The following is a 27,234-nucleotide window of genomic DNA, read 5'->3' as shown; positions in this document are numbered from 1 at the left end:
TTAGCTAATTTTTGCTGTAAATTTCAGTGTTCGTTATCTTCTTCACCTGGAGTCTACTATGTCAATAAATTCCTAACAGCATGCATCTGACTTTTTAAAAACAATGTATGTATTGCCTTAGCGATGATAACTAAGGTACTTCTTGCTATCTAAACTACACATGAATATCCTTCTATGTAATTACTTGAGTATTTGTGCAAGTTTCTCTGAAGGTTATAGCCAGAAGTGGAACTGCGTTGATGCATATACATATTTAATATATTATTTTTTACTGTTCAAAAACAAATTACTACCCTAAATACAAATTACCCCCCAAGTATTGTAGCAGCTTATAACAGTAACAACTCACGGAATGAGAGAAAATATGTCCAAATCACATATCTGGTAAGGGATTTGTCACCAAAACATTTGAAGCTTTTAAATCTTTTTTTTTTTTTTTTGGTGGTATGAATCAAATCTGGGGGCCTTACACATGGCACAGACTAGGCAAACAGTCTACCACTAAGTTACGTCCCTAAGTTCCCACAAATAATTCTTCACATAAAAGCATGTGTGTGTGAGTTGGTTCCTCGTATATATGACAAATGAGATAAGGATTTGAATTAAGAAGATATATAAAGACACTCAACATCATTAAGCCATTACGAAAACGAAAATCAAAACCACAATCTTCATGTCCATGAGGATGGCTATAATCAGAAAGATAAAACCAGGCATGGAGGTACATGCCTGTAATCCTAGCACTTGGGAGACTAATGCAGGAGGATCATGAGTTTGAGACCACCCTGGGCTACATAGTGAGTTCAAGGCTAACTTGGACTACATAGCAAGCCCCCATCTCAAATTTAAAAAAAAAAAAAAATATTTATATATATATATATATATATATATATATATATATATATATAAAGGAAGGCATGGCGACACATGCCTCTAATCCCAGCACTCAGGAGGCTGAGGCAGGAGGATCAAAACTTCAAGGCCAGCCTGGTCTACATAGCAAGTCTGTGTTAAGAAAAAAAATAAGTAGAAAATACTGGTAAGAATGCAGAGAAATCAAAACTCTAAAACTTTTCTTTAGAAGTGTGGCAGTTTCTCAAAAAGTTTAAAACATGAAATTACATATAACTTAACAATTTCACTTCTGAAGAAAAATGAAAACTTGCATCTAAAAACTTGCATGAATTGCTCATAGAAGCACTATTCCTAATAACTGAAAAAGTTAAAACTCAAGTGTCCATCAAGTCATGTATGGATAAAGAGAATGTATACATCCACACAAAGGAGTATCATAAAAAGGAATAAAGTAAGATACATGTCACAACATGGACAAACTTACGTAAAGTAAAAGCCAGTCGCGAAGGACCACCCACTGTATGATAGCTCTATTCATATATTATAGATAGGCAAATCTAAAGATGGAAAGTAGATTAGTGATTGTCCATTGCAGGGGAAGTTAGGAGACAACCAGGAGTGACTGGTAAGGGTACAATTTCTTATGTCTACAAGGTGATGAAATATTTTAAAATCCATGGTAGCGATGATTGCACACCTATGCGATATACTAAAAACCACTGAATCTTACACTTTAAAGGGGTGAGTTTCACAGTGTGAATATTCTCTCTAGATAATGTTTTCTAAAAAACATTAAGCATCTATTACCTCACAGTTCCTTTGAGTTAGGAAGTTGGAGCTGGTGGTCTGGCTCAGCAATCTTGACAGGCTGTGGTCAAGTTGACAGTCAGGGCTACAGGCATATGAAGGCCTGGACAGAGCTGAGGGGCTCGTCCCAGGTGGCTGGCACTCATGCGTGCTGCTCTGGGTGAGACTCAACACCTTTCCATAGGGCCCCTCAGTCATGAGACTGCTTGCGTGTCCTCATGACATGGAGCCTGGCTTCCTCCAAACCAAGTGGTCCACGAGAGTATAACGCAGATGCTTCTATGTCTTTTTTAAGACCCAGCCTCAGAAGGCACACAGTACCAATACATCCTACTGGTGACACAAGCCAGTCCTATTCATTGTGGGAGGAAACCTACACGAGGCTCAAACACCAGAGGGCAGGGATCAGGGAGCCACCTTAGATTCTGGCTGCCACACTTGATGAAAATGGTACTACTAATAGCTAGGGATTTTGTGACATTATCTTCCAAACACTATTCTAAGCTTGAAATAAAACTATAAGGTAGGGACTATTATCTCTATTTCACAGATGAAGAAACTAAGGCATAGAGAAGTTAAGCAGCTTGCCAAAGGTCACACAGCTAGCAAATGACATAGATGACAGGTACTTTCAGGCAGTACAGCTCCAAAGCCCACTCTTTAAAACTATGCAATATTGCTTCCCAAATCTTACTTAATTTCAGTTAAGTGTTGTTCTTTGTACTCCACAATGGATACATCAGTTGAAATTCTCCCTGAGTTTTCATTCTCCATGAAAGTCAGTCTCTGCTCATTTTTGTTAAACTAATAGCTGTAAAGTTTTAATTTTAGTTAATTACTAGTAAGGCAATATACTTACTGGCCATCTGGATTTCTCTTCTGATTTTACCTATTCATTTACATATTTTTATTTTGCTATCTTTTTCTCCCTGATTTGCAAGAATTCTTCGTTCCCTTATGTATGCAATCCCTAGTCCATTTCAGACATGACAGTTACTTTCTTCTAATTCATTCCCATCTTTAACTTTCACTATGGACCATTTTGCTGAATAGAAAATCTTTCATTATGAAATAGTCAAAGCCGCCAGGTCTTCTAGATTATGATTTCAGATCATATTTAAGAACTATATCTTCACCTTAAGGTCACAAAAACATTCATCACGTATTCCTACTAGCATTATTTTATTATTTGTTGCTATTGGGAAGTCAAACCCAGGATCTCCACTGAGTTACATCCCCAGTCTTTCCCTTACTAACTTATTAAGCTACATATTATTTAGGTCTTTAAACACTTTAGGGTTTGTTTTTGTTTTTGTTTTACATCCAACTTTATTTTTGTCCTTACACACAATAACCTAATTTTCTGAGCACCATTATCCATCTCTTTCCCACTAACTTGTGACACTACCTTTATCACATCATGTCTCCAACAGTCCTGAGTCTAGTTTAGTACTCATTCTTATTTTCTCAGAAGAAATATCTACCACTGAGAAAGCTTATACTCCCACTGCTTGCTAGATTAATAAAAAAAACAAACATTGATCATTCCCAAGATCCCCAGGAGCTCAATATTAGCTGAAATTCTTCCCCAAACAATACCAAGTTAGGAAATGCTTTTAGGAAAATAAATATGTTTATTTAAAAAGAAAAACAAAAATCCTAGCCAAGAACAAACCCTCATAACATAGAAATCACGGCTTCCTGTGAAAGCTACCCATGGACAGTGTTGGCACACTTTGGCGCCTTAGTCCAAAGGTCAGGTCTCTGACATTCTTCTGTGTCAAAACACATTCAGCAAGTTTCTGGTCTGTATGGGCCCTGATTATTAGCACAGACAACTCTAGAGCTGGATGTCTACCTGTCCTATGCCACTACCACAACACACAGTCACCCACATAGCCTTAGAGAAGTTACATGTCCTCAACACTCCATTTGTAGGCAAGTTCCTCCACTGCCTTCTTGCTGGCAAGCCTGGCAAAACGCTTCTGTTCAAATCCATTGGATCTGTAATCAAAAGAGACATGCTAATCAGCCAGAACCTTGAACTGGGCATTTATTTTAAAAGAAAGAGAACAGTTCACAATATAGTGAATAAGGAGGAAAGTAAGGCAGTTACGTGAAAATATTTAAGGCATATGCAATAGAATCAAAGAAACAAAATACACAATTTATCCTCTTTTTAGTTCTTGTTCAGACCCTTCTCCCAGTCTTTGACAACTATTTCAAACCTTCACCACTTTCAAAAAAGGCCCAACTGGCTCTTAGCTAACATTCACATCTTATAATTTATCCATTCATTAAACAAGCATTATTGAATTCTCAGATGCACTGGGGTAGACAACTGCATGAAAATGAGTGACACAGCACCTATCTTGATGAACTCACAAGACTAGTGGAGGGAAACAGACATGTAAACAATAATTAAAATAAACGTACTGGGATGGGGTTGTAGCTCAGTGGTAAAGCACCTGCCTAGCACATACAAGGCTTTGTATTCAATCCCCAGCACTGCAAAATAAACAAATACTATAAACCATGGTTTAAAATGCATGGGATACCAAAGAAACTGAATAGGGACCTCACTCAGCTTGGGGAGGTATGATAAAAAGGCAACATGAGGGATGGACAAGAATGATTAAGAGAATCTTCATAGGAGTGGTCCCTAAGCTAAGCCGCCTGAAAAGAGAATAATTTAACCAAAAGGCTGGAGATAAAGGGCAGAGATAGTAGTGTCAGAAGATCATTTCAGGACAGAGCAGACCATGAACAAGAACAGAGGCATAGAAAGAACAACCCTGGTATGTGCAGGAACCCAAAACAAACTGGAATGGCTGGAGCCTAAAATATGACAAAGGGAGTGGCCATGAGTCAAAGCTGGAAAGACAGCCAGAGAGGCCAATCATAATTAACTTTGTAGGACACAGTAAAAAGATTTCATCTAGAGAAGATGGGCTTAAAGCAGGGCATAAATTACATTTCAAAGAGATCACTGTGGAGGTCCGAGGCACAACAGTCACCACAGTGGCCCAAGAGATAGACGAGGAACACAATGATAAACAGTGGTAGCAACATGGAAGGCAAAATCAGTAAGACTCAGCAGCTGATTAGGTACAGAAGGACAAAGAAGGAAGAGGTAAATTTGCCTCACCAATTAATAATTTGAGTGATCAGATGAAAGAGAGCATAAGAGGAGGGGAGGAGCGCAGTTCAGACTATGCTACATTTGAGGTACCTCAAGTGCACATCAACAAAGGAATCTACCGTGCACCAAAAAACCTTCGCCTGAGCTGGAAGTGCAGATTTGGAGTCATGTTCACAGAGACAGTGGTTGAAGGTCTGACTAGGTAAGATTTAGCCAGAGAGAGCAGATGGAATGAGAGTAGCTAGGATAGAGAGTCCTGAGAAACATTTAAGGGGTGACAGAGGAGAGGCTCACAAAGGTAGCCAAGAATAAAAGATAAAAGAACTACAAGTAGGATGTCATGGAAGCCAATTTAGAGCAAGTTTCAAGGAGGCAGCAAGTGAACCTCGAATAATTCCTAGTAGTTATATGTATTCTGTCTCCTCTAAACTCCTTTTTTTTCTTTTTTTGGTGCTGGGAATCAAACCCAGGACCTCATGCATGCTAAGCAGATTTTCTACCACTGAGCTACACCTCCAACACCTTATCTAAATTTTTTGTTTTGTTTTGTATAAAGTCTCACTATGTAGCCCAGGCTGGTCTAGAACTCGTGATCCCCTTGCCTCAGCCTCCCAAGTACTAGTATTACAGGTGTACAACACCAAGCCCAGCATCTAAACTTCTTGAAAAAGCCTGTATTCACTGTCTCAATTTTCTCACTTTTCATTCATCCATTAAGACATTAGAACCTGGCTTTTGTTTTGCTATGCCATGGAGCTAGCTCTCATTCAGGTCATCAATGACATTCCTTGTTGGCAAATCCAACAAATCCTTCTTCCTTTTCCCCAAATTGGTCACCAGGTTATGAGATTTTATCTTCTAACCACTTCCCTACTCCCTTCCCTTCCCTACTCTGAATGCATGATCTTGATTACGGCTTGCCTGAGCTACTGCAACAGCCTTGTATTTGGTCTGCTTCCAAACTAGTGACTTTAAAATATTCCACGTTACTGCCATAATGATTTGTCTATCTAAAATGAAGAAATGGTTAGGGGTGTGGTTCAAGTGGTAGAGCATCTGCCGAACAAGCATAAAGTCCTGAGTTTAAATCCCAGTACCACCAAAAAAATAAATAAAATACAGAACTGATTTTAATCCTTCAACAGCTCCCCATGCCTCTAGGGTATGGACCATGCTCCTCAGAAAGGCTTCCAAGGCATTGTGTGAGTAGGTCCCTGCCTACATCTCTAGTTCATCTCATATAACTGTTTCACACTTACACTATTCAACAACAAACTGCTTATGACTGTGCCCCACCCTGTAACACCATGGTATCCTTACGACAGCATATATAAGATCCTCTTCCTTTAATATCCTTCCTTTCCTTCTATCTTGGCTGGATAGTGATATCCATGAGATTCAGCAAATCTAGGAAGCATTTTCTCAAGGCTGAACACAAGTATGCTAACACCTTCGCTAAGGGATGAGTGGGGTAAGTAATGGAAGTGCCTGGGAAGAAGGGAAGGTTATTATGAATGGCACTATCTCCAACCTTAAAAACACACATGTGGGCTAGGGGTGTTGCTCAAGTGGTAATACACTGCCCTAACAAGTGCAAAACTCTGAGTTCAAACCCCAGTACCATCTCCCAACCCCCAAAAAAGTGCATGGGCATTTCCCCCCCTAGCAACAGGGAATCAGGGGATTTTTTTGCCTTGGGAAATTAGTACTTAAAAGAACCAACAATAATATGATCATGGGAAGGACATATGAATAACAAACCAAATCCTAAGCAGAACCAAAAAACAAATTGTGGAATTCACAGTGGAAAGAGCTTAGAACTAAAGAGTCCATGGTTCCAATTCCAGCTTTAGTTAGTTAGTTATCCTGGTGGTACTGGGATTGAACTCAGGGCTTCACACTTGCTAGGCAGGCACTCTACTATTTGAGTCACTCCGCCAGCTCCCTGTTTTTTGTGTTGGGTATTTTCAAGATAGGGTCTCCTGAACTATTTGCCCAGGTTGGCTTAGAACGCTACTTCCTGAGTAGCTAGGACTCCAGGTGTGAGCCACTGGTACCCACCTAATTCCAGCTTTACGTAGTGAGCCTCATGACTCTAGGTAAACTGATTATTTATCTAGTCTTCAACTTGTCTTTTAAGTAATAAGGGCTAGATTGATTTTTTTTTTTTTCCTTGAAGAACTTGGGGTCTTGTATTTGCTAGGCAGGTGCTCTACCTTCAGCCATGCCTCATCTTAGATTAACTGATTATATGGAGCTTCCCAACTGCAACATACTATAAATACGTTCTGGAAGGATTCCCTTGCAGTGAATTAAAAGGAGGCAAAACCAGAACTAAAGAAGAGGTGTGGCTCAAGCAGTAGAGCACCTGCTTTGCAAGTGTGGAGCCCTGAGTTCAAACCCCAGACCTAGTCCCACCAAAAAAAAAAAAAAGGAGACAAAACTAAGAAAAGTTGATGAAAGAATGAGCAATTAGACAGAAAGCAGTTAGCCATAAGTGATGGGAATATGAAAAGGAACCATAAAATGCAAGATCCTTCAATGTCTTTAAGAAAAAATATATTGTAAGTAAACTTAACAACTCTTAACTTTTTTTTCTTTAAGCCCCTATTAAAATCAAAATAGCCCACCAAGGTCATGGGCTCAAGAAAATTAGAGGGGGAAATCCCGGAAGGGAGGGAATTGCAAAAGGATAAACCCAGTTAGGTGCCAGTGGCTCACGCCTGTAATCCTAGTTTTTCAGGAGGCAGAGATCAGGAGGATTGCAGTTTGAAGCCAGTGTGGGGATTTGGTGTTTCACAGACTGCTCCTACATGGCAGGTTGGCTTCAAAGAAGAAAGGTATTTTGTCACTCTCCTTACCTCGGAGTGCTATATAGCAAGGCACCATCTTGAGAGGGAGCCTATTGCTTGAGACTGAGCTATTCCAGAGACTTGAAAATAAGGAACAATCACCAGCCCAAGGAGACTTAGGACATTCTGCCTCAGTGTCTGGGTGGGACAAGGCCATGAGAGGTGGCCATAGAGAGAAAGTTTGATGCTGGCCTGCTGACAAGTTTGAAAATAGGAAGCTTGGGCAGTGAAGGGCACCATGGATAACAGCCCTCCACTTCCTGGTATGAAGTGAGTCCCATTATTGTGGAAACAGAGCACCAAACTCATGGCTAGCAGAGGGCTCAGCTTCAGGGACACAACCTTCTGGCTGTGTATGTCTTCTGCCAGGCAGAACTGGGAACTCTGAACCCATGAGTGGTGAATCACATGATTTCCCCAGCTTCCCTATCCCTCCACACATACCCCTCCCCACCACTGAGGAACAGCCAGGCAGGCTGTGAAAACACTGAGACTGGCCTCCAGGACCTGCTCCTGGCTGTGTATGTTTACTGTATGGAACTGAAAGCTCTGAGCCCAGGACTCTCGCTCACACAATTTCCCCCAGCCTCCTTCCTCCCACAAGATGATGATCTGCTGGGCAGTCTGCCAGCCATGCCCAAGATCCCCAGTTCTTCCCTACCAGTACAGAATTCAATGCTCTGTTTTCTTCCCACACTCTTAACACGTTCAGGGGACACTCCTAGGCTTGAATTTTTGCTGCCCCTGAGGACATAAACTTGGGGGCTTGTGGAGCAAGTGGGAACCTACCAGGCCCACAAGCTCCTTGTATACAAAGAAGGTAAGCTTCTAAAGTTAAAGCAGCCAACTGACCCTTGACTGACAACCTATATACTAGGAACTGCAAGAGACTCCAGCTAGTTTCCCTCTATCTTAGTGGCGCTACAGATCAGGCCTGGAGCCCTGACCATGTAGATGTATGTTGGCCTACTGAGCTGTACCCCCAGTCCAGTGGTAAGAAACTGCACCTCAATCCTGCTACGACACAGTCCTGCCTAAACACTGAGAATATTTCAACTGAAAGACTACAGGTGATTAAAACTTCCAACCAATGTCCTGGCCTCAGATGTGCAAATCCTAATACAGAAACACAAGAAATATAAAAAGACAATGCAATATGACTCCTCTAAAAGTCAAAGGCTTTACACTAACAGACACTAGTGAAAGTGAAATAGATCAAGTCCCATACAAAGAATTCAAAAGAATGATTATAAGAATGGCTGTAAACAGTTCAAGCAGTACAGTGCCTGCCTAGCAAATGCACAAACCCTGAGTTCAAACCCCCATAACTGAAAAAAAAAAAAAACAATTAAATTAAAGAGGACATGAATAAATACCTAAATGAATTCAGAGAGAATACAAATAAACAGGTGAACAAAATAAGGAAGACCATCAGGATATGAATGAGGAATTCAACAAAGATATAGAAATCCTGAAAAAATCAAATTGAAATTCTGGAAATGAAGAGCTCAAAAGTCAAATAAAAACCTCAATTGACTTCACCAATAGACTGGATCACAATGAAGACAAAATATCAGGGACTAAAGACAAGGTAGCTAGATGAATCAGAGCATTCAGATAAAGATTAAGAAAAAAGACTTCTGAGACACCATTAAAAAACCAAACCTACAAATCATAGGCACAGAAGAAGTGGAGGCTATAGGCATAAAAAACATATTCAATAAAATAATAGCAGAAAATTTCCCAAATGTTGAGAAAGGAATGGTTTTCCAGGCACAGGAAGTTTTTAGGACACCGAGCAGAAAAGAACCTCCCCAAGGCATATTATACATAAAACATTAAGTATACAGAACAGGGGAAGAACATTGAAAGCTGCAATGTTCCAAGTCACATATAAAGGCAAACTCATCAGAAACTCTAAACGCAAGGAGGACATGGAATGATTTATTTCAAGCTCTGAAAGAAAGTAACGACCAACCTAGATAACTATATCCAGCAAAGCTATCATTCATAATTAAAGGAGACATAAAAACCTCCCATAATAAACAATAACTAAAGGAATTCATGACCTGTAAATCAAAACTGTAGCAGATACATAAAGGAATCCTACACATAGAAGAGGAAGATAAGGACTAGGGATACAGCTTACAGGTAGGGTGATTACCAAACAAACATGATGCCCTAAATTCAATCCTACACAACACCAAAAAAAGAGGAAGATAATTACAAAACAGAATTAAATTAGAAATAAATAGCAGTAAGACTTCCACAAAAATCCAAATATTTGGAATTAAACAACCTACTCCCAAATAACCCATGGATCAAAAGATAAATCAAAAGAATTAAAAAAGTATTTTGAACAAATTTCAGCATTTCCAAAAAGAATTCTCAGAGAACTAGGAAGAAAAGGAAATGTTCTCAACTTGATACAGAGTACCTATGAAAAACCTGTAGCTTATAATATATTTAATGGTAAAAGGCTGAATGTTTTCCCCCAAAGATTAGAAACAAGGCAAAGATGTGTGCTCTTACTACTTCTAGTCAACATGTTAACTGGAAGTGCTAACTAATGCAACAGGGCAGAAAACAAAGAAAAATATATCTGGAATGGAAAGGAAATAAAGTAGTGTAAATGTGAAGCTGGCGTTAGCTTCTAGATATAAAATCTGATGTGATCTACAAACAAGATATTTGACAAAGTGAGCTTTACTACAAGGAAAACAATTGATCAAATGACCAATTCACAATACTATAAAATCATTCATAGGTGAAAAACACAAAATACATTTCTTTGAAATGGCTTCAGATTCCATATAACTAACCTGTAAGGAACTAGCCTGCATGTGTTCCTTACAATACACCTTCCTTTTCTGCTACTTATGCATGAGGCTGGATTTTCTTCCTGTACTTCAATTAAACATTTCACAACAGATGAATACAGAGTCTAGTTGTCAACTATCAAGCAGACATTTATGAGATTTGCAAAAATGTCAATCAATGCTATCCTATTATTTTTAGAAAAATAGCTATTTTTCATTTAAAAAAAAACAGTAACCATATTAACGTGTAATAGCTTACTTTATATAGTGAATTGATAAATACTTTTAAAATATTTTTAGTTTTGGCTGGGCACTGGTGGCTCACACCTGTAATCCTAGCTACTCAGGAGGCAGAGATCAGGAGGATTGTGATTCAGGACTGCAATTCAAAGCCAGCCTGCACAAATAATTCGTGAGACCCTACCTTGAAAATACCTGGTGGCTGTGTGGCTCGAGGTGTAGGCCCTGAGTTCAAGCCCCAGTGCCACAAAAAAAAAAAAAAAAAAAAAAAATTTCAGTTTTAATTTTAAGTACAATAAATTCCAACAGATATAAACCACATAAACAAAAGCTTCTGGGGTCCTCAATTTTTAAGAGTATAAAGGGGCCCTGAGACTAGATGTTAGAATGTTTTTTGTTTACTCGTTTTTCTGCAGTACTGGGGATAGAATCCAGGGTCTCACATCCGGGTAGTTAAGTACTCTACCGCTAGAGCTATGCTCCCAGCCCCTCTGTTATTATTTTATACGAGGTTGGCCTTGAATTCTCAGTCATCCTGCCTCTGCCTCTCTAGTAGCTCGGATTACAGGCATATGCAACCCTCACAGCTTAGAATAATGTTCTTTAGCAGGCAAGAGGAGATGGATCTGCTACATGAGTAGAAGAGCTAACTTTAAGAACAGGAACAAATATAGTTGGTCCATCTTAATAGGCAGGAAGTTAAGGGTATGCGGGTGCAGGCACTGGCAGGTGAGCAGATGAGGTGGTGAGAGTGGCGACATTAGCAGGGACTTACACCTAAGACAGTGAATATAACTGATGTTTAAGCAGTGCACTTGAAAGATACAACACACATATAGAGGACTCCAGACCACAGTTTATCATTCATACCACTAAACCTCAGAAGATATTAAAAGTGACTGATGTCCAAAACAAAGGACGTCCTGTCTGGATCACTTCAGTTGTTCGTTCAGGCCTTTTAAAAGTATTTTGAAAAGGAAACAGCAGGGAGGAAAAATGTTCCAAATGTGAGAAATAGATCTGTTGACCTCAGACAGAGAAACAAGCAAAGCATATATTATTTGCCTTGTAGGTACAGCAGAAAGAAAATGAGTGTATAACGATTTAACTAACAGTGGTAGGGAAGATCAGGCTTAGGAAGAAAACAAAAATGTAGGAAATAGAATTACCTGTCCACTCCATCCCAGCGATATCCAGGCCAGATATTGAATCTGTTGGGAGGAGGTGCTGGGCCATTGTAGCGAGGCCTCACTAATGAAAGAAACAAAAAAAAAGAAGTTAGGGGCTGGGGGAATGCCTCAAGTGGTAAAGTGCCTTCCCAGCAAGCGTAAGGACCTGAGTTCAAATCCCAGTACCTCCAAAAAAATTTAGCTACCTGTGTAACTTTAATTCAGAGCTGTATGGCAATGGGGAAAAAACTTCTACACAGATATTCCTATTGAGTCAAACCAAAACTCCCAGACAAATACAAAGAAGTTTACATTGTGTTCTTTGCACAGAGCTATGCATAACCTCATACTCTCTCTCCACTATGATCATTTCCAGACATCTCACCTTTCTTATTCTTGTCCTCCTTGGCCTTATTCTTCTTGATGAAGCTGGCCATGGGGTCTCCCTCTCTTTCTTGTTCTCGCAGCATCCGGTCCAGATCTTCATCATCAATATAGCGAGCCAGAGGCTTTTGCATCTCCTTCATTGCATCTTCCACATTTTGTTGCTGTTGCCGGCTCTGGGCAAGCCTGAGTAAAAAAAGAACCATCCTGTTTGATGTTTCCATTCCTACCCTGACATGGACCACAGTGCCACATTTGGAGAACTACCTCTTTGTAAGCCAAAATATTTCTAGGCCAAATTTAAAAGGGGCAAAATTCCCAGAATACCAACTGAAGTATAGAATATATATCTTCTAAGAAGGTTCAGCAAGCTCAATGTCCATTCCCGATGACAGCATTAAAAGCAGAGAAACAACATGCTCCAGTCCCTGCAGCCTTGTTTTCCTTTCCAGCAGTTCCCTTACCCTTTACCCCACTGGGCATACAGCTCATCTCGTGCTGAGTCCTTTTCTGCTTTTCTCCTTTGCTCTAAACGTTCCAGTTTTAAATTCCTCTTACGACCAGACTTGTCTCGAAATACAGTTTCAGCGAACTGAGATTCAGCTGCAAAGGAAAACTATAATTTTTAACATAAATAGCAAATATCAAAATCAGAAACAATATTCTACCTGATGAAATCAACTGCTTGAAATTTTGATGCTAGGTAAAACTTTTGCAACCAAACCACAAAGTAGCTCCTACCAACATCTAGATGCCTATCAAGGAAAGGCCTGAGAACTGACAATTTTGAGAAGGCAAGAACCACTTTAACTATTCAGAGGTTAAAATGATTCATTTATAAAAAAAAAAAAAAAAAAAGAAAAGAAAGCTTCCCATGTAAGAAAGCTGGGTGGCAATGGGGAAAAAAATTCTACATACAAATCCCTATTGAGTTGAACCAAAACTCCTAGACAAATTGTGTGGGACAGCTACAGTGATTCACAACTATAATCCCAGCTATTTGGAAAGAGGAGACTGGGAAGATCAAGGTTCAAGGCTAATCCAGGCACAAAGTTAGTGAGACCCCCACCTCAACAACAACAAAAATCTGGGTACAGTGTACCTGCCTGTAATCCCAGCTATGAGAAAAGCATGAGTAGGAGGCTCATGGTCCAGGCTAGTCCTGACAAAAACATGAGACCCTATCTCAAAAATAATCAAACAAGAAAGGGCCAGAGGTATACTTCAAGCAGCAGAGCACCTGTTTAGCACTCATAAGGCCCCAAATTCAAACCCTAGTACCACCAAAACAAAAACAGAACCATAGAGCTGAAATGTGACTGCAACCAAAACTAGAAGGTACAGTAGGGTATATTTTTAAAAAGAAAAGAAGAAAAGCTACATGAGCCTGGACTGGCTTCTGCACTTTGACATTTTTACCTTCAAATGCCATGGCTTCTTGGTCCCGATTCTTGAGCTCCTGATGCTCTTGCTGTATGTCTGTTAACACCAACCCAGCTTTAGCACCAGAATACATGTGTGTAGCCTGTGCAATGAAAAGGGAGAATCCAACATCAAAGACAATGCATCAGCTCCATAGGTCTACACAGTTAGCTGCATTTTTGTCTGATGATCAGCAATAACCAAACTCAAAACACAAGCTTTATGTTCCCATTACTGTCCACAAGATTCACAACATAAAAAAGAAAAACTAGTCTAAATTTCATGGAAAATTTAACAGTAGCATCACAGCTGAAAAAAGCAGATGGGATTGGAGGCGTGACTCAAGTGGTGGAGCACCTGCCTAGCAAGCTTGAAGCCGTGAGTTCAAACTCTAGTATAGGAAAAAAAATGTAAACACAAACCAACAAAATATTACAAAGAGGGCTAGGAATGTGTATTTCTGACTTTTCAGTACATAAGCTGCACACATGAAGGCTCACTCTCAGACCATCTGATGAGAAACCTGCATCAAGCTCTGAGCTATCCAAAAGAAACATTGATGAAATACTCCATTTAAAGCACAAACTCAAGCAAACCTAACTGTGGATATATACTAATAATAATAATAGGAGATATAACCAAATGAAAACTTTCTACTAACCTCCACAGTGTATCAAGACAGCAAACCCCAACCCACAAATGGAGCACATAATATATCCTGACATCATCCTAATGCAACTAGATTTAATTAATATTACATTGTCCATGGGTTAAATGGATACAAAAATATCAAGGAGTCCAGTTAATATAGATACTTTGTTTGTTCCTCCAAAAAGTTAGGGACTGGTTGGGCTAATCTCTCAGAATCTTCTACAGGGAAGACTTACTTGAGAAGACTGCCTTGGAGGGAAACATGCACACCATAGGCATCACTCTGTCTCTCAACCAAATTACCAGCAAGATTCCTTTACTACTTCTAGTGTTCTTTACCACATAATTACTCAGGATTCGTGTGGGTTCTTCTTTATATAGATTTGAAACACAACAAAACACTGACTTCCCAGACAGTATGATTTGTAAAAGGAGTCTTAGATTTTTAAGTGCCTCCTTTTGGTGGCACTGGGGTTTGAACTCATGGCCTCATGTTTGCTAGGCAGGTACTCTTAACCACTTGAGCCACTCCACCAGCCCTTACTTTTTAAGCTTGGATGAATACAGAGTTGTAGTTCAGTTTATAATAAATCACCAGTACCAAATGCTTAATTTGTCCAGGCACTATGCTACAAATTTTACTTACACTAATCAATTAAACTTCACAATAACCTTATAAAGTAGATGCCACTATGATTCTCATTTTCCAGGTGAAGAAGCCAAGGTCTTGTCCAAATCTCACAGAAAGTAGCAGAAGTAGGAGTCAAATCTGTGATCAGCTGGACACAGGTTTGTGCTCCTAATTTCCACTCTGCCAACTACAGTCCTCAAGTTGTTCTTTAAAAAGCAAGTTTTGCTGGTCTTATTAAGATGAGATGTATAGAATTTTGAGGCTATAAAGGCAGAAGCCTCAGGAAATCTGGTATAGGTGGAGCATCCTTAATCCAAAAACCTGAAATCCACATGCTTCAAAATTTGAAACATTTTTGAGCATCATGTTGGTGTTCAACAAGTATTTCTGAAGCCAGATGCCAATGGCTCACGCCTGTAATCCTAGCTACTCAGGAGGCAGAGATCAGGAGGATCATGGTTCAAAGCCAGTCTGGGCAAAATAGCTCAAGAGGCCTCTCTTGAAAAAAAACATCACAAAAAAGGGCTGGTGGAGTGGCTCAAGGTGTACTCAGATTAATTGCACTATCTCCTTTTCCTCCTGTGGCTTGCTTCTCTGGGACTTGTATAAAGCTAAAAGGGAGGATTCACTCTAAGAGAAGACAAGGCTTTAGTATGTGTGAGGCCCTGGGTTTAATTTTCAGTATCACCAAAAAAAAAAAAAGAGAGAGAAGATATGAGAAGCTATGGCTCCTGGAAATCCCTACCTTCTTTCCAGGAGGCCGACTCCTTCGAGGTGGAGACAGATCAGAATCAGAAGATTTGGTCCTCTGTTTCCTCCTTGGTGGTGAGAGGTCAGAATCAGAGTTTTGTTGTCTTGGTCTATTCCGTGGAGGCGACAGATCTGAATCAGAATCCTGGTGCCTTGACTTTTGTTTATGCCGTGGAGGAGAAAGATCTGAATCAGAGGCTTTCTGGCAGTCACCTGGGTAGGAAGAAGAGTTCAAAATGTGACTCTCGATGAGGTGCTTGTATGCAATTTCCTAGGGCTAGAAGAAGAATCTAGAAATTAAAGAATTAGGACTAAGGACATAGCTCAGTGGTATAGTGATAGACCGTGGATTTGATTCCCAGCACTACCAAAAAATAATAATTAATTAATCCCCTTGGAAGAATCTTTAAAAAGAATTTACCAAGCTAGGGTACAATATCTCTTTAGTGCTCCTGTAAAGAACTATTATTAAACAAAAGTATAGATGACAGAAAAAAAGACAACTCAACTCTTAAACCAACAGGACATGGGGTTCTATTCCCAAGTAACTGGTAACTAACGACTGAAACAAGTATACGAGAACCCAACAGACTCCTCTATGCTAGCACTACAACCCCTGCTCTGTCTACCAGAATGGGCAAAACAACTTGGAATCAGGCTTCTATGGTGCGGTAAAAGCCAGAAACACCTATAATCTGATGAGCTCAGATTATAGAATAGCAAAATATTTTAATTTTAAAATTAAAATACTACCTAAGAACAAAAGATGGGAGTAAAAAAAATTTCATGGCATAGGCCAATTTTCTAGATAAAAGAATCACAGCTCACATCCCTAAAAGCAATCTGCACTATGTACCAACAGTCTTTGAAACATCCACACCTTCTGATCTAGTAAATAAACTTCTTAGCTTTCCAGGAAACTGATCTAAAAGTAATTAAATTTCTAGAGATCTACTGATCTCAAAATGGGTAAGAGTTTATGTTTACAAATTTTGTCAGAGAATTATAAAAGCAGCCAGATGCTGGTGGCTCATGCCTGTAACCCTATCTCGAAAAATACTCCACACAAAATAGAGCATGCAGAGTGGCTCAAGTGGTAGAACACCTGCTTAACAAGCATGAGGTCCTGAGTTCAAAACCTTAAAATAGAAAACTAGCATTAGAGAATAGTTAAGTAAATTATATAACACCATTAAAAATTTTATGAACAAAGAAATGTCTGCAGATCTGAGGAAAATCATGTTAAGCAAAGACAGCAGGCAAGATAACACATGCAACAAGCATGTTCTGCATGGCCAGGCCCAACTACATCAAAAATGCGTACCAAAAAAGACCCAAAGGACATTGGTTGCACCTCAACAATGACAGCCTCTGAATGACAGAATTTTGTCACATTTTTCTGCTTCTATAACACATTTCTATATATTCTAAAGTTTCTGTAACAAATATGTACTTTTATGTGGATGAAGAGAGAAAATAAAAGGACATATAAAAACTTTCCTCTCTCAGGGGGCACCAGTGGCTCATGCCCGTAATCCTAGCTACTCGGGAGAAATCAAGAGGATAGAGGTTCGAAGCCCCATGCAAATAGTTCACAAGACCCTATCTCAAAAACACCCAACACAAAAAGGGACTGGCAAGTGGCTCAAGTGGTAGAGTGCCTGCCTAGCAAGTGTGAAGTGCCACCAGGAAAAAAAAAAGTTTCTTCTCTACAACAGTAAGTTTTCAACTCTCCTAAGCTCAGCTTCTCATTTTTCAAAATTTTTCCAAAGAAATTCATTCTCATACCTAATTAAGCAAGTAAAGGTCCAAAAACAAGCTCCCAGGAATCAAGTCCCTCCATGGACAGTCACATACTCACCTTTAGAATCAAGTGGCTTCTTATCTCCAAAATGGGATTTTGCTTGCTTTTCTCGTGCAGGAGAAAGGTCCGAGTCATACTCATGTTTGCTGTTCTTTGAGAGTGAGGAATGAGAGGGTCCCAGCCCCTTCCGCTGTGGAGAAGTCTTGCTGGAGGCTCTTTCTGGGGCCTTACTACTTTTGGTTCTGGACAGTGAATGAGTGACACTAGGTGCCAAATTGGGAGAGTCATTATGGGCCCTCCTGAGATGCCATGTGTCTGAGGAGTCAAGAGTCCTTCTAGGTTGGGATGTGTCAGGGGAATTACTGTGGGCCCTTCTGGAGGAACAGATACCTGAGGAATCAGGATGGACTCTCTTAGGAGATACACCTGAAGAATTACGATGAGGCTTCCTGGGGGGAGAAGGATCTGGGGTGTCATGACGGACCCTCCTAGGAGGAGAAGTTTCTGGGGTATCCTGGCAGACCCTCTTAGGAGGAAAAGGATCTGGGGTGTCATGACGGACCCTCCTAGGAGGAGAAGGTTCCGGGGTGTCATGGCGGACCCTCCTAGGAGGAGAAGGATCCGGGGTGTCATGGCGGACCCTCCTAGGAGGAGAAGGATCCGGAGTGTCATGGCGGACCCCCTTAGGAGATGAATCTGGGGTGTTGTGACGGAAATGTCTATGTGACGATAGATGTTCATTGTGTCCTAAATACAAAAGAAAACAATCAGAATCCAACTAATGTTCTGTCCACCCTTCACACCCATTTCAAAAGCTCCAGCATCAATTTGCAAAGCATATTAAACACATTTTTCATAGGATATCCTGTAAGACAAGCAGGTCAGGGACCCTTGTTTTACAGACATGAAAACAAAGACTCTGAGAAGCTAAGTGATTTCTTACCTAAGATCACAGCTACTAAGATGAAAAGACAGGCTACAATTGTTATTTTCCTGATTCCCAACCCACTTTCTTTCTAAAACCTCATTTGTAGATGGTTCAAAGTCTGGTTCCTCCTGGTAATTGTCCTAGATAATTTAGTTTGTACTCAAAAGGCAAAACAACTAAACCTGTATACATCAAAATAAATCCATGAGATTGATAAGCTCCATAATAATTATTAAAAGGGAGTGAGAGTAGAAATCAGTGAGGATATTTCAAATAACAAATTGGGAAGGGATAGTGAGAATGAGGCAGAAGAAAAAGACTGTGCGTTTGTGTGTATGTGTGACTGCCTGGATCTTTAGATAAGGAGATCAGAAGATTCTCTCCAGAAAAAGGATTATGGAAAAGACTGGAAATAAAACTATAAGATAAGACACAAAATAATAGATAAGACTAAAAAGGATTCTGATAAAATAATCCTGAGGATGAAGTTTTCATTCATCCAGCTAAAGAATAAGGTGATGCACCGAAAATTAACTGGGGCAATGGTGATCACATTTATAATGTTTTTTGGTTTTATTTTTTTAAACCAGAACTGCAGGATAATAAATCTAATGGCACAGAGTATAAAAGGAAGACAAATTCTGCTTAGGAACTTAGTCTTTCATCCTCCATGTGTGAAAGAGGAATAACAACAGGTATAAGCTGGAGTTAAACAGCTTTCAAGAAGTAAGACCCTTGTTTATAAAAGAATGAAGATGAGGATTAAAAAGAAAGCCACACTTCCACTGGCCACAGAGCCCCACTTGACTGCTGGAATCAGGACTGCATCTCTCTAGTCTGTGTCCCTTAGTAAGAAGATCACTCTGTCAAGTTCTTGGAAAGGGGGGAATGACTGCTAAGCCTCAGAGATGACTTACCAAAGAGAAGGAGGCTACAAGAACCAAATGCCTATTAGCAATTCAACAATTCAACAAACATATCAAGGGCACCTCCTCGTGCTAAGCAAGGGAAATAACACGGAACATAAGATGCCTCTGCCCTTTGTGAACCAAAACAAACTTTCTCTCTTTAAAAAAAGAGCCTCTGTCCAGACAGACATGACCAATAAATACCTTTTATCCAATTCTCAAGGACTCAAAATATGTTTTTAAATAAAGAGTTAAATTATTAGTGAGACGCTCTAGAGTGGACAAGTAGAGAATAATGCAATACAAAATGCCAATATTTAAGGAGAGACTAGGGAAATTTACTCACAAATCCAAAGGACAAAAACACTGCTCCCTGAAAAGGATAGAGGTGACCAAAGTCTCCAAATTATTCCCAGGTTTCTTATCAACCCCTCCCAACGTCCTCCTTATACACCAAGTGCTCTCCTATTCTGGACCAGAAAGGACAGTGTGCTGAAAGGCTACAAATGAGTCACATTCTGTTTTCAATAACCCTGATACCAAAATATAGGAACAACAGGGGCACCTGGTCTCTAACTTACCATATCTTACTACTTCTGCAGAAGTAAAGAATTCTCTTTCCCATTATATTTTTCTGGATCAATGACACCCTAAAACTGCATTCCTCTAAAAGAAAAGTGCACAAAAGGCCTACCCCGTAAACAGGAAATTCATATTTATCTAATGTTGGAACTCACCTCCCAGAAGCTTCCACTTGGTGCTGGAACGAAAGGCCTCCATCTGCTTTACCTCTTCTGGACGCTCATCCACAAACTCGGCTACCTGTGGGAGTATGGACACTACATTGAGGACAGGCACAGGACCCAGCCAAGAGCACCTATCTCAGGAGCCTGCCTCTACTGACACTCCTATTCCTAACACACAGTGCACACATGTCAAAACATGTAGCGGTCCTCAGTTAAGTGTGCTCCATAAACATCTGTCGCTATACTGAGTTAACTGTAACTATTTCCTGCAAAGGTTAATTTCTTTATTACAAGCCTTTTATTAAACTTCCAGCTACACAACTGCTCCTCATAAGCTAAAAGCTAAATTTCTTTTACATTTTTACTTGTACATCCAGAGTGAAAACACAGGCTGCCTCCCTACCTTGCCTATCACTAATCAAGGACTGTGGGCCCTAGGAAGCCTCTCTTATTGTGAATAATCAAAATATGTTCTTTTTTTCTTTTTCTTTTGGCAGTAATGGGGTTTTAACTCAAGGGCCTACTACTTGCCAAGCAGTGCTTGACCACTTGAGCCACACCCACAGGCTTTTTTTGCTTCAGTTATTTTTTTGCTTCAGTATTTTTCTGTGTTTTTGCCCAGGGCCAGCCTTGGACATTATCCTCTTCCCTCATATATGTGGTTACAGATATGTACCACCACACGTGGCTTATTTGTTAAGATGGGGCTCTGACTAACTTTTTGCCCAGGCTGACCTCAAACCATGATCTTCCATCTCTGCCTCCTGAGTAGCTGAGATTACACGCTTGACCAAGCCTGATAGGTCTTCTTGAACTCAACTAAAGGGAGATATTGAGATGTACATGGAATCATAGAATCTTCAGGGATAAAACTGCATTTTACATTCTCCAAATTCCCAAACAAATCAGAATTTTCTTTTTAGTATCCCTGACAAATGTTCACTCATTCAATCCCTCCCTGACAAGGAACTCACTGACAGAAAACTCATTATCTTACAAGACAGTCCACTGCACTTCTGAACATGGTTAGAAAGTTCTTAGTTTTACTGGACGCTTATCTACCCTCTTACAACTTCTTTCCCTCCATACTAGCTCTGACTTCTCATGCAACTGACCCCCTCCCACATGTCAGACTTTCAAAGATGACTGGCATAATAAATTCTAGTTTCAGAGTAGCAACATGGCCAAGGCACTGTGTTTTGTACTATATTGTCTTACTCAATGCTCACAATAATCTTGTGAAGAAAGACTAGTACAATGACCTGCAAACTGGGACTCACAGAAGTTCAGTGACTTTCTCAAGGTCACAAGCTAGCAAGCAGTAAAACTGGAATTCAAATCCAGGTCATGATTCCCACCTACTACTACTCCTTTCCCAAGATACAACCATAATTCCTCACATAACCTAGCTTTGAGAGCTCTTTCTGGGCATAACACAGGCTTTCAGATAGGTTGACTAGAGATCAGTGTCCCTAGCTCTGCCACTGAGCATTTGTCTAACCTCTGGCAAATAATTCCACGCTTCAATCTCATTTGTAAAAGCGGGACTCGAAGACTGCCCTAAGGATTGAATGAGATCACTTGTGTAAGCATGGCAGTACTTAGTACATGGTAAATATTCAGTGAATTAAGCCTGTTATTTATGCACATGTGCCAGTGCTATGGTAGCCATCATACTTATTTTATCACCATTATTGGTGGCTGTGGTGATCTTACAGTAACAAAAATGAATTCAATAATCGATATCTGTTTTGACCAGTGCAGAGAGCACTAAGCTTAAAGCCTCCTGTTTGGGGTTTTGCGACATCATAAAAGCAAAAGAGTCAGACATGATGGCACACACCTGTAATCCCAGCACTCAAGAAGCGTAGGCAGGAGGACTGAGAGTTCAAAGGCCAGCCTGGACTATGAAGTGAGACCTTGCTGGTAGAGTGGCTCAAGCAGTAAGAGTACCTGCCTAGCAAGCAGGAAACCCTGAGTTCAAACCCCAACACCAGTAAAACTTTTAAATGCCAAAAGCTATTATCAAAGGAACGAGAAGGCAGAAGCTGGGAACCAGTGGCTTGCACCTGCAATCCTAACTACTTGGGAAGCCAAGGTCGAGAGACTGAAAGCTCTAGGACCACCTGGGCAAATAATCTGTGACACTCCACTTCCAAAATAACCAGAGTAAGGCAGGCCTGAGGTGCAGCTCAAGCAGCAGAGTGCTTGATTTACAAGCACAGAGCCCTGAGTTCAACCTCCCAGTCCCACAGAAAAGAAAAAAAAAGAGAAGGTACATGGCGAAACACACTTACAATACAGACATATTCCTATTATATAAACACCAAACAAATCAATAAAAAAATCAAAATTCCAATTCTCTAAAATTTAGATAAAGACAAAACAGAAAATTCACAAAATATAAATGACCAATAAACATGAATTACTCAATTTCACTAGTGTTCATAAAGAAACTGATACCACTGTTCACCTGCAAAATTAGCACAGGTTTGCTGTTGCTTTTGGTGTTGCCAATAATGCTCGAGTAGGGATGAAGAGGGAAAACTGGCATTGTCAAATACCTCAAGTTGGAATGTAAGTTGGCAGCACTTTTTAGGAAGCAATATGAGAACATAATTCAAAAGGGCCATACCCTCTGACACATTGACTTCATCGCACAGAAGTTAAGAAACAATTCCAAGCTGGGCACCAGTGGCTCACACCCATAATCCTAGCTACTCAGGAAGCAGCAATCAGGAGGATCATGGTTTGAAGCCAGCCTGGGTAAATAGTTCTTGAGACCCTATCTCGAAATACCCAACACAAAAAAGGGCCGGTAGAGTGGCTCAGATGGTAAGAGTGTTTGCCTAGCAAGCATGAGGCTCAAACCCCAGTACCACCAAAAAATAAATAAATAAAAACATTCCAGACTGGAGGTGAGGCTCAAGTAGTAGAGCATCCGCTTTGAAAGCATGAAGCCCTGAGTTCAAACCAAAAAGGGAGGGAGGGAGGAACAGATGCTACGATGATTCATACATGCCTACCCACGCATATATTTAAAAATGAAGTAACACCGGGCTGGCAGAGTGGCTCAAGAGGGACATGAGGTCCTGAGTTCAAACCCAATACCACTTAAAAAAAGGAAAGAAATAACCCATGTGTTTAAAATAGTACAGGTTAAATTAATATACATATGGAACTACCATGCAACCACTAAAAACTACAAAGAATATTTTAAAATCGTACTAAAGTATTTGTAACATATTATGTAAAAGAGTAGATGCCAAAAAATTCATGTACCATATGGTCCCAATTATATTCACAAATATAAACTGGGTATGTAAGCACACACCCATGATTCCAGCATTCAGGAGGCTGAAGTAGGAAGATCATGAGTTCAAGGCTAGCCTGGGCTACATGGCAAGACCCTGACTCAACAAATAAATAAATAAAATAATAAATCAATAAAATAAAAGTATGTATAATCTATAAGCAGGAAAACAACCCAAGACATGCATCTAAATGTTAACAGTTACTGTCTCTGAATGATCACAGTATAAGTAACTTTAAACTTTCTTATAATTTCCAAATATTCTATAGTAATACTGCTTTTACAAAATGAAACAAATGTATGTATTAATTAGAGTGACTTGCTCTGACTAAAGGAAAACTTTGCTCCTTATAATCACTATTTTCTTCTAACTACTATAACCCATCTTTAAAATACTTGTTTTAGAACTGTTCTGGGAAGTTACATTAGATTCACTCCTCTGGAATCCATTTTTACCACCTTTCAATACAGTATAGCTTACCGATAGCTCTCCCTTTCACCTGTGACTCAGAAATCCTCAGCAATGATTCCATGAATATATCATGGAGGTTATTAGCCTATGCTTTCCTCCACCTGGCTCTTACACATCCTTCAAAACCCAATTCAGATACTCACATCTTTCATAATGGATCCCAATGGAATACAATGTGCTGCCTTCTCTGTGCTCTAATGACACTTGGTGCCTGTGTGGAATTTATCCCTGCAATTTATCTTAGAAATGATTTGAAATCCAGGCTCTTATTGCACAGACAGTATGTTCTCATCATCTATGCATTCCTAGCACTCAGGCTAAAAGTATGTCAAAGGGGAAATAAAATGCTTCCTTCAACTGAACCTGAACTGTGTTTTTAAAGTAGATTCCAACAAACTGAACCATGGGTAATTCTAACCATGGCTCTATCACTGGGTTGAGGAATTCTGCCTCTCTCAGTTCCCACGTCTAGGCTGATGGGGCCCTCCATAAACAGAGAAGTCAATATTCACATGGCTCCTTGATGGGGTTACACCCATTTCAGTCCATCATAAGTTGGAAAAACCGTAAGTGGAAAATACACTTAATATACCTAACCTAGCAAACGCTCGAGCTTAGCAGCAGCACAGAGCACCATAGAGCAGTGAGGGCTGCTTGTTTCTCCTGTGATCACATGACTCACTGGGAGTTGTGCTTCGCTGCTGCAGTCCAGCACCAGGAGAGGTATTATATCTGAATTGTGCTAGCCAGGAAAAAAAATCACACTCGACATTCAAAGTCTAGTTTCTGCTGAGCATGTGTTGCTCTCACACCATCGTAAAGTCAAAAATTCAAGTCAATCCATTAAGTCGGGACACACTATATAAGCATCATGAAAGACTAATTCATGCAGCTCTCTGGAAAAGTATCACCTTTTCTCTGTGCTCAGCTTTCCCGTTACAAATCAACCCCAAAATGGGAGTCAAGACTGAGAAACTCACATCATTTCCAACTCATAACTACATGACTCTCCAAAAGATACATACCACAGGCAAATCTCCATCATCTTCCTCCTCCTTTTCTGGCTTAGTGGTGGAGATGGCTGTCCAGCCCACATCATCATCAACAATTCGCATCCTAAAAGAAACAATAAAAGAATCAAAAAGGAGACTCATTTGGGATAGGAGGCTAAAATTTACCCACCAGTCTGAAAATAAAGTTTGAAATCGGACTAATTCCTGCACTGTCCAGTCTTTATCTACAAGGAATTTATTCCATGCCACTGCTGCCTCAGTTCAATACATCACTGGTCATCTTTTGATGACTGGAATGAGTCAAATTCCTTACCACGTCAGAGTTCACAAATGCAGCTCCTTCCCTCTGCCAGACCTACTATGCCCATTTTATACAAGGAAACTCTTATTCATTCTTCAGGTCCTAACATAAATATAACTTCCTTGGGTCTATCTTCCTTACCTACCCTCTCCCCACTCCCAGAATAACAAGCCCCTCCTCACACACTCCTGGAATATCTTCATTGTACTTATCACCAAAGAAACAATTGTTTGTGTATTTAATTACATAAAGCCTGAATTCCCATTAAACTATAAGCTAAACTGAATAGGGACTGTGGCACTTTTTTTTTTTTTCTTCAGTATTGGGGTTTCGACTCAGGGCCTTGCACTGCGAGGCAGGTATTATACCACTTGAGCCAAAATCCAACCCTCCCTCCCTTTTTTTGAGATAGAATCTCACTATGTAGCCCAGGCTGGCCTCAAACTCACTATGTAGCCAAGGCTGGTCTCAAGGTCTCTATCCTCCTACCTCAGCCTCCCCAGTAGTAGGATTACAGGTGTGAACCACCACACCAGGCTGAAGGAAGTGTTATTGCTCACAATGGCATTCTCAACACCCTGCAGCATCTGTTACAGGAGGTAGTCAGCCCTCTATATCAATGGGTTCTGTGCTGGAAAAGTCAATGTATCATGGATTGAAAAATACATAGGGGAAAAAAAAGCTGATGTGTACTGAACAGATAAAGATTTCTTTGGGTCATAATTCCCTAAATAATACACCATAACATCTACTAACACAGCACATACACTCCATTAGGTATTATAAGTAATCTGAAGATAAAGTATACACATAGATATGCACAGGTTACACACAAATACTATACCATTTTGTGTAAGGAACAAGTATCCGTGGATTTGGAGAACCAGTGCCCCAAAGATACTGAAATGTGACTATGTGTAACAAATGTCCGTTCCATAAATGAACTGTGATGTGAAGGGCTATCTGAAAACCCAGGGCATATGATCCAGAATCTCTACTCACAACCATGTACTATAAGCAGTACTCTCAATATGACTCTCTCTTTAAAGATTAGGAAACACGATCAGAGAGATGAAACATCTTTTTGTTGTCTTTTTTTTTTTTTTTGAGATGAAATATTTTGCCTTTAGTGGCACCACTAGATTTGAATTCTGATCAGTGCTGCTCCAAAGCTCAAACTATTTTCACTGCATGGCACTGCCTTCAAAGATTCAAAGAATCCACACAAATCAGAGAGGGGAAACAAAAAACAAAAATAAGACAAGTCCTTTGGAACTATTTGACTTCACTGAGTGTATAGCAAAATACAAGAAACTAGATGGCTTAAAAGGACAAAAATGTATTCTCCCAAAGGTTCTGAAAGCTAGAAGGTGAAATCAAGTCCAAACTTCAGGTGTCCACAAAGAAAGCTCCCTAGGAGCCTCTCAGGAAGGAGCTTTGCCTCCTTCAGCTCCTGACAGCCGGAGGAAGATAAAGGCTGTGGCAGCATCAACCCGATCCAGTCAGCCTTCACTACACACCCTGTTTTCTCTGTGTCCACACCATTCTCTTCCTTTAGGACACCTGTCATACTGAATTCAGCACCCACCTAAAAACTCCTCGTAACTGATTGCATCTGCAAAGATCCTATTTCCAAATAATGTCCTGGTGAAGTTCCTGATGGGGAGGAATCTGGTGGCCCAGGACAATGGGCCACTTTCTCACTTGAGATAACAGTACTTACTTTACCGCGCTGTTGCGAAGCTCAACTCAATTCGCAATCATGAGAAAGGTGCCAGCACGAGACACGAGCTTTGCAACCGCTGTTACGGTCAGCAGTAGTCAGTGTCTCTGTTCGCATCAGAGTCCCTGGGATCTGGGGCTCCCAAAGGCAGTCTCTGGCCCTAAACATCCCAAGGCAGAAGCTTTGGGTTCGTGCCATCATTCTCAGGCCACGACAGCCAACGCCGGGCGGAGAAGGCGGGAAAAGCGAGGACGCGGCGGCCGGGCTCGAACGCGCGGAAGGAAGGCGCTGCGCACGGAGCACG

The 27,234-nt window shown here is 40.3% G+C and overlaps 1 protein-coding gene across 2 annotated transcripts in view; it reads right to left on the bottom strand.

Moving 5' to 3' along the window:
* Positions 1–979: 979 nt before the first annotated feature.
* The window catches only part of Bud13 (BUD13 homolog), a 30,448-nt gene continuing 4,193 nt past the window's right edge, over positions 980–27,234 (bottom strand). Inside the window, exons 1-10 of one of the 2 annotated variants that reach the window (XM_074066679.1) lie at positions 26,931–27,196; positions 24,919–25,009; positions 20,100–20,184; positions 17,584–18,273; positions 15,718–15,935; positions 13,688–13,793; positions 12,733–12,871; positions 12,270–12,454; positions 11,885–11,966; positions 980–3,666 (exon numbers count right to left, since the gene is read on the bottom strand). In XM_074066679.1, the coding sequence (XP_073922780.1) occupies positions 3,573–3,666; positions 11,885–11,966; positions 12,270–12,454; positions 12,733–12,871; positions 13,688–13,793; positions 15,718–15,935; positions 17,584–18,273; positions 20,100–20,184; positions 24,919–25,008 (1,689 nt within the window). In that variant the 5' untranslated portion in view covers position 25,009; positions 26,931–27,196 and the 3' untranslated portion in view covers positions 980–3,572. Of the gene's footprint in view, positions 3,667–11,884; positions 11,967–12,269; positions 12,455–12,732; positions 12,872–13,687; positions 13,794–15,717; positions 15,936–17,583; positions 18,274–20,099; positions 20,185–24,918; positions 25,010–26,930; positions 27,197–27,234 lie in introns of those variants that run through there. The other variant, XM_074066678.1, reaches the window with a different exon arrangement.

The sequence above is a fragment of the Castor canadensis genome, chromosome 2, assembly GCF_047511655.1.
Source record: "Castor canadensis chromosome 2, mCasCan1.hap1v2, whole genome shotgun sequence".
In the NCBI taxonomy this organism is placed as follows: Eukaryota; Metazoa; Chordata; class Mammalia; order Rodentia; family Castoridae; genus Castor; species Castor canadensis.
Note: the sequence above shows the minus strand (reverse complement) of the source record. Positions and strands in the feature narration are given on the sequence as shown.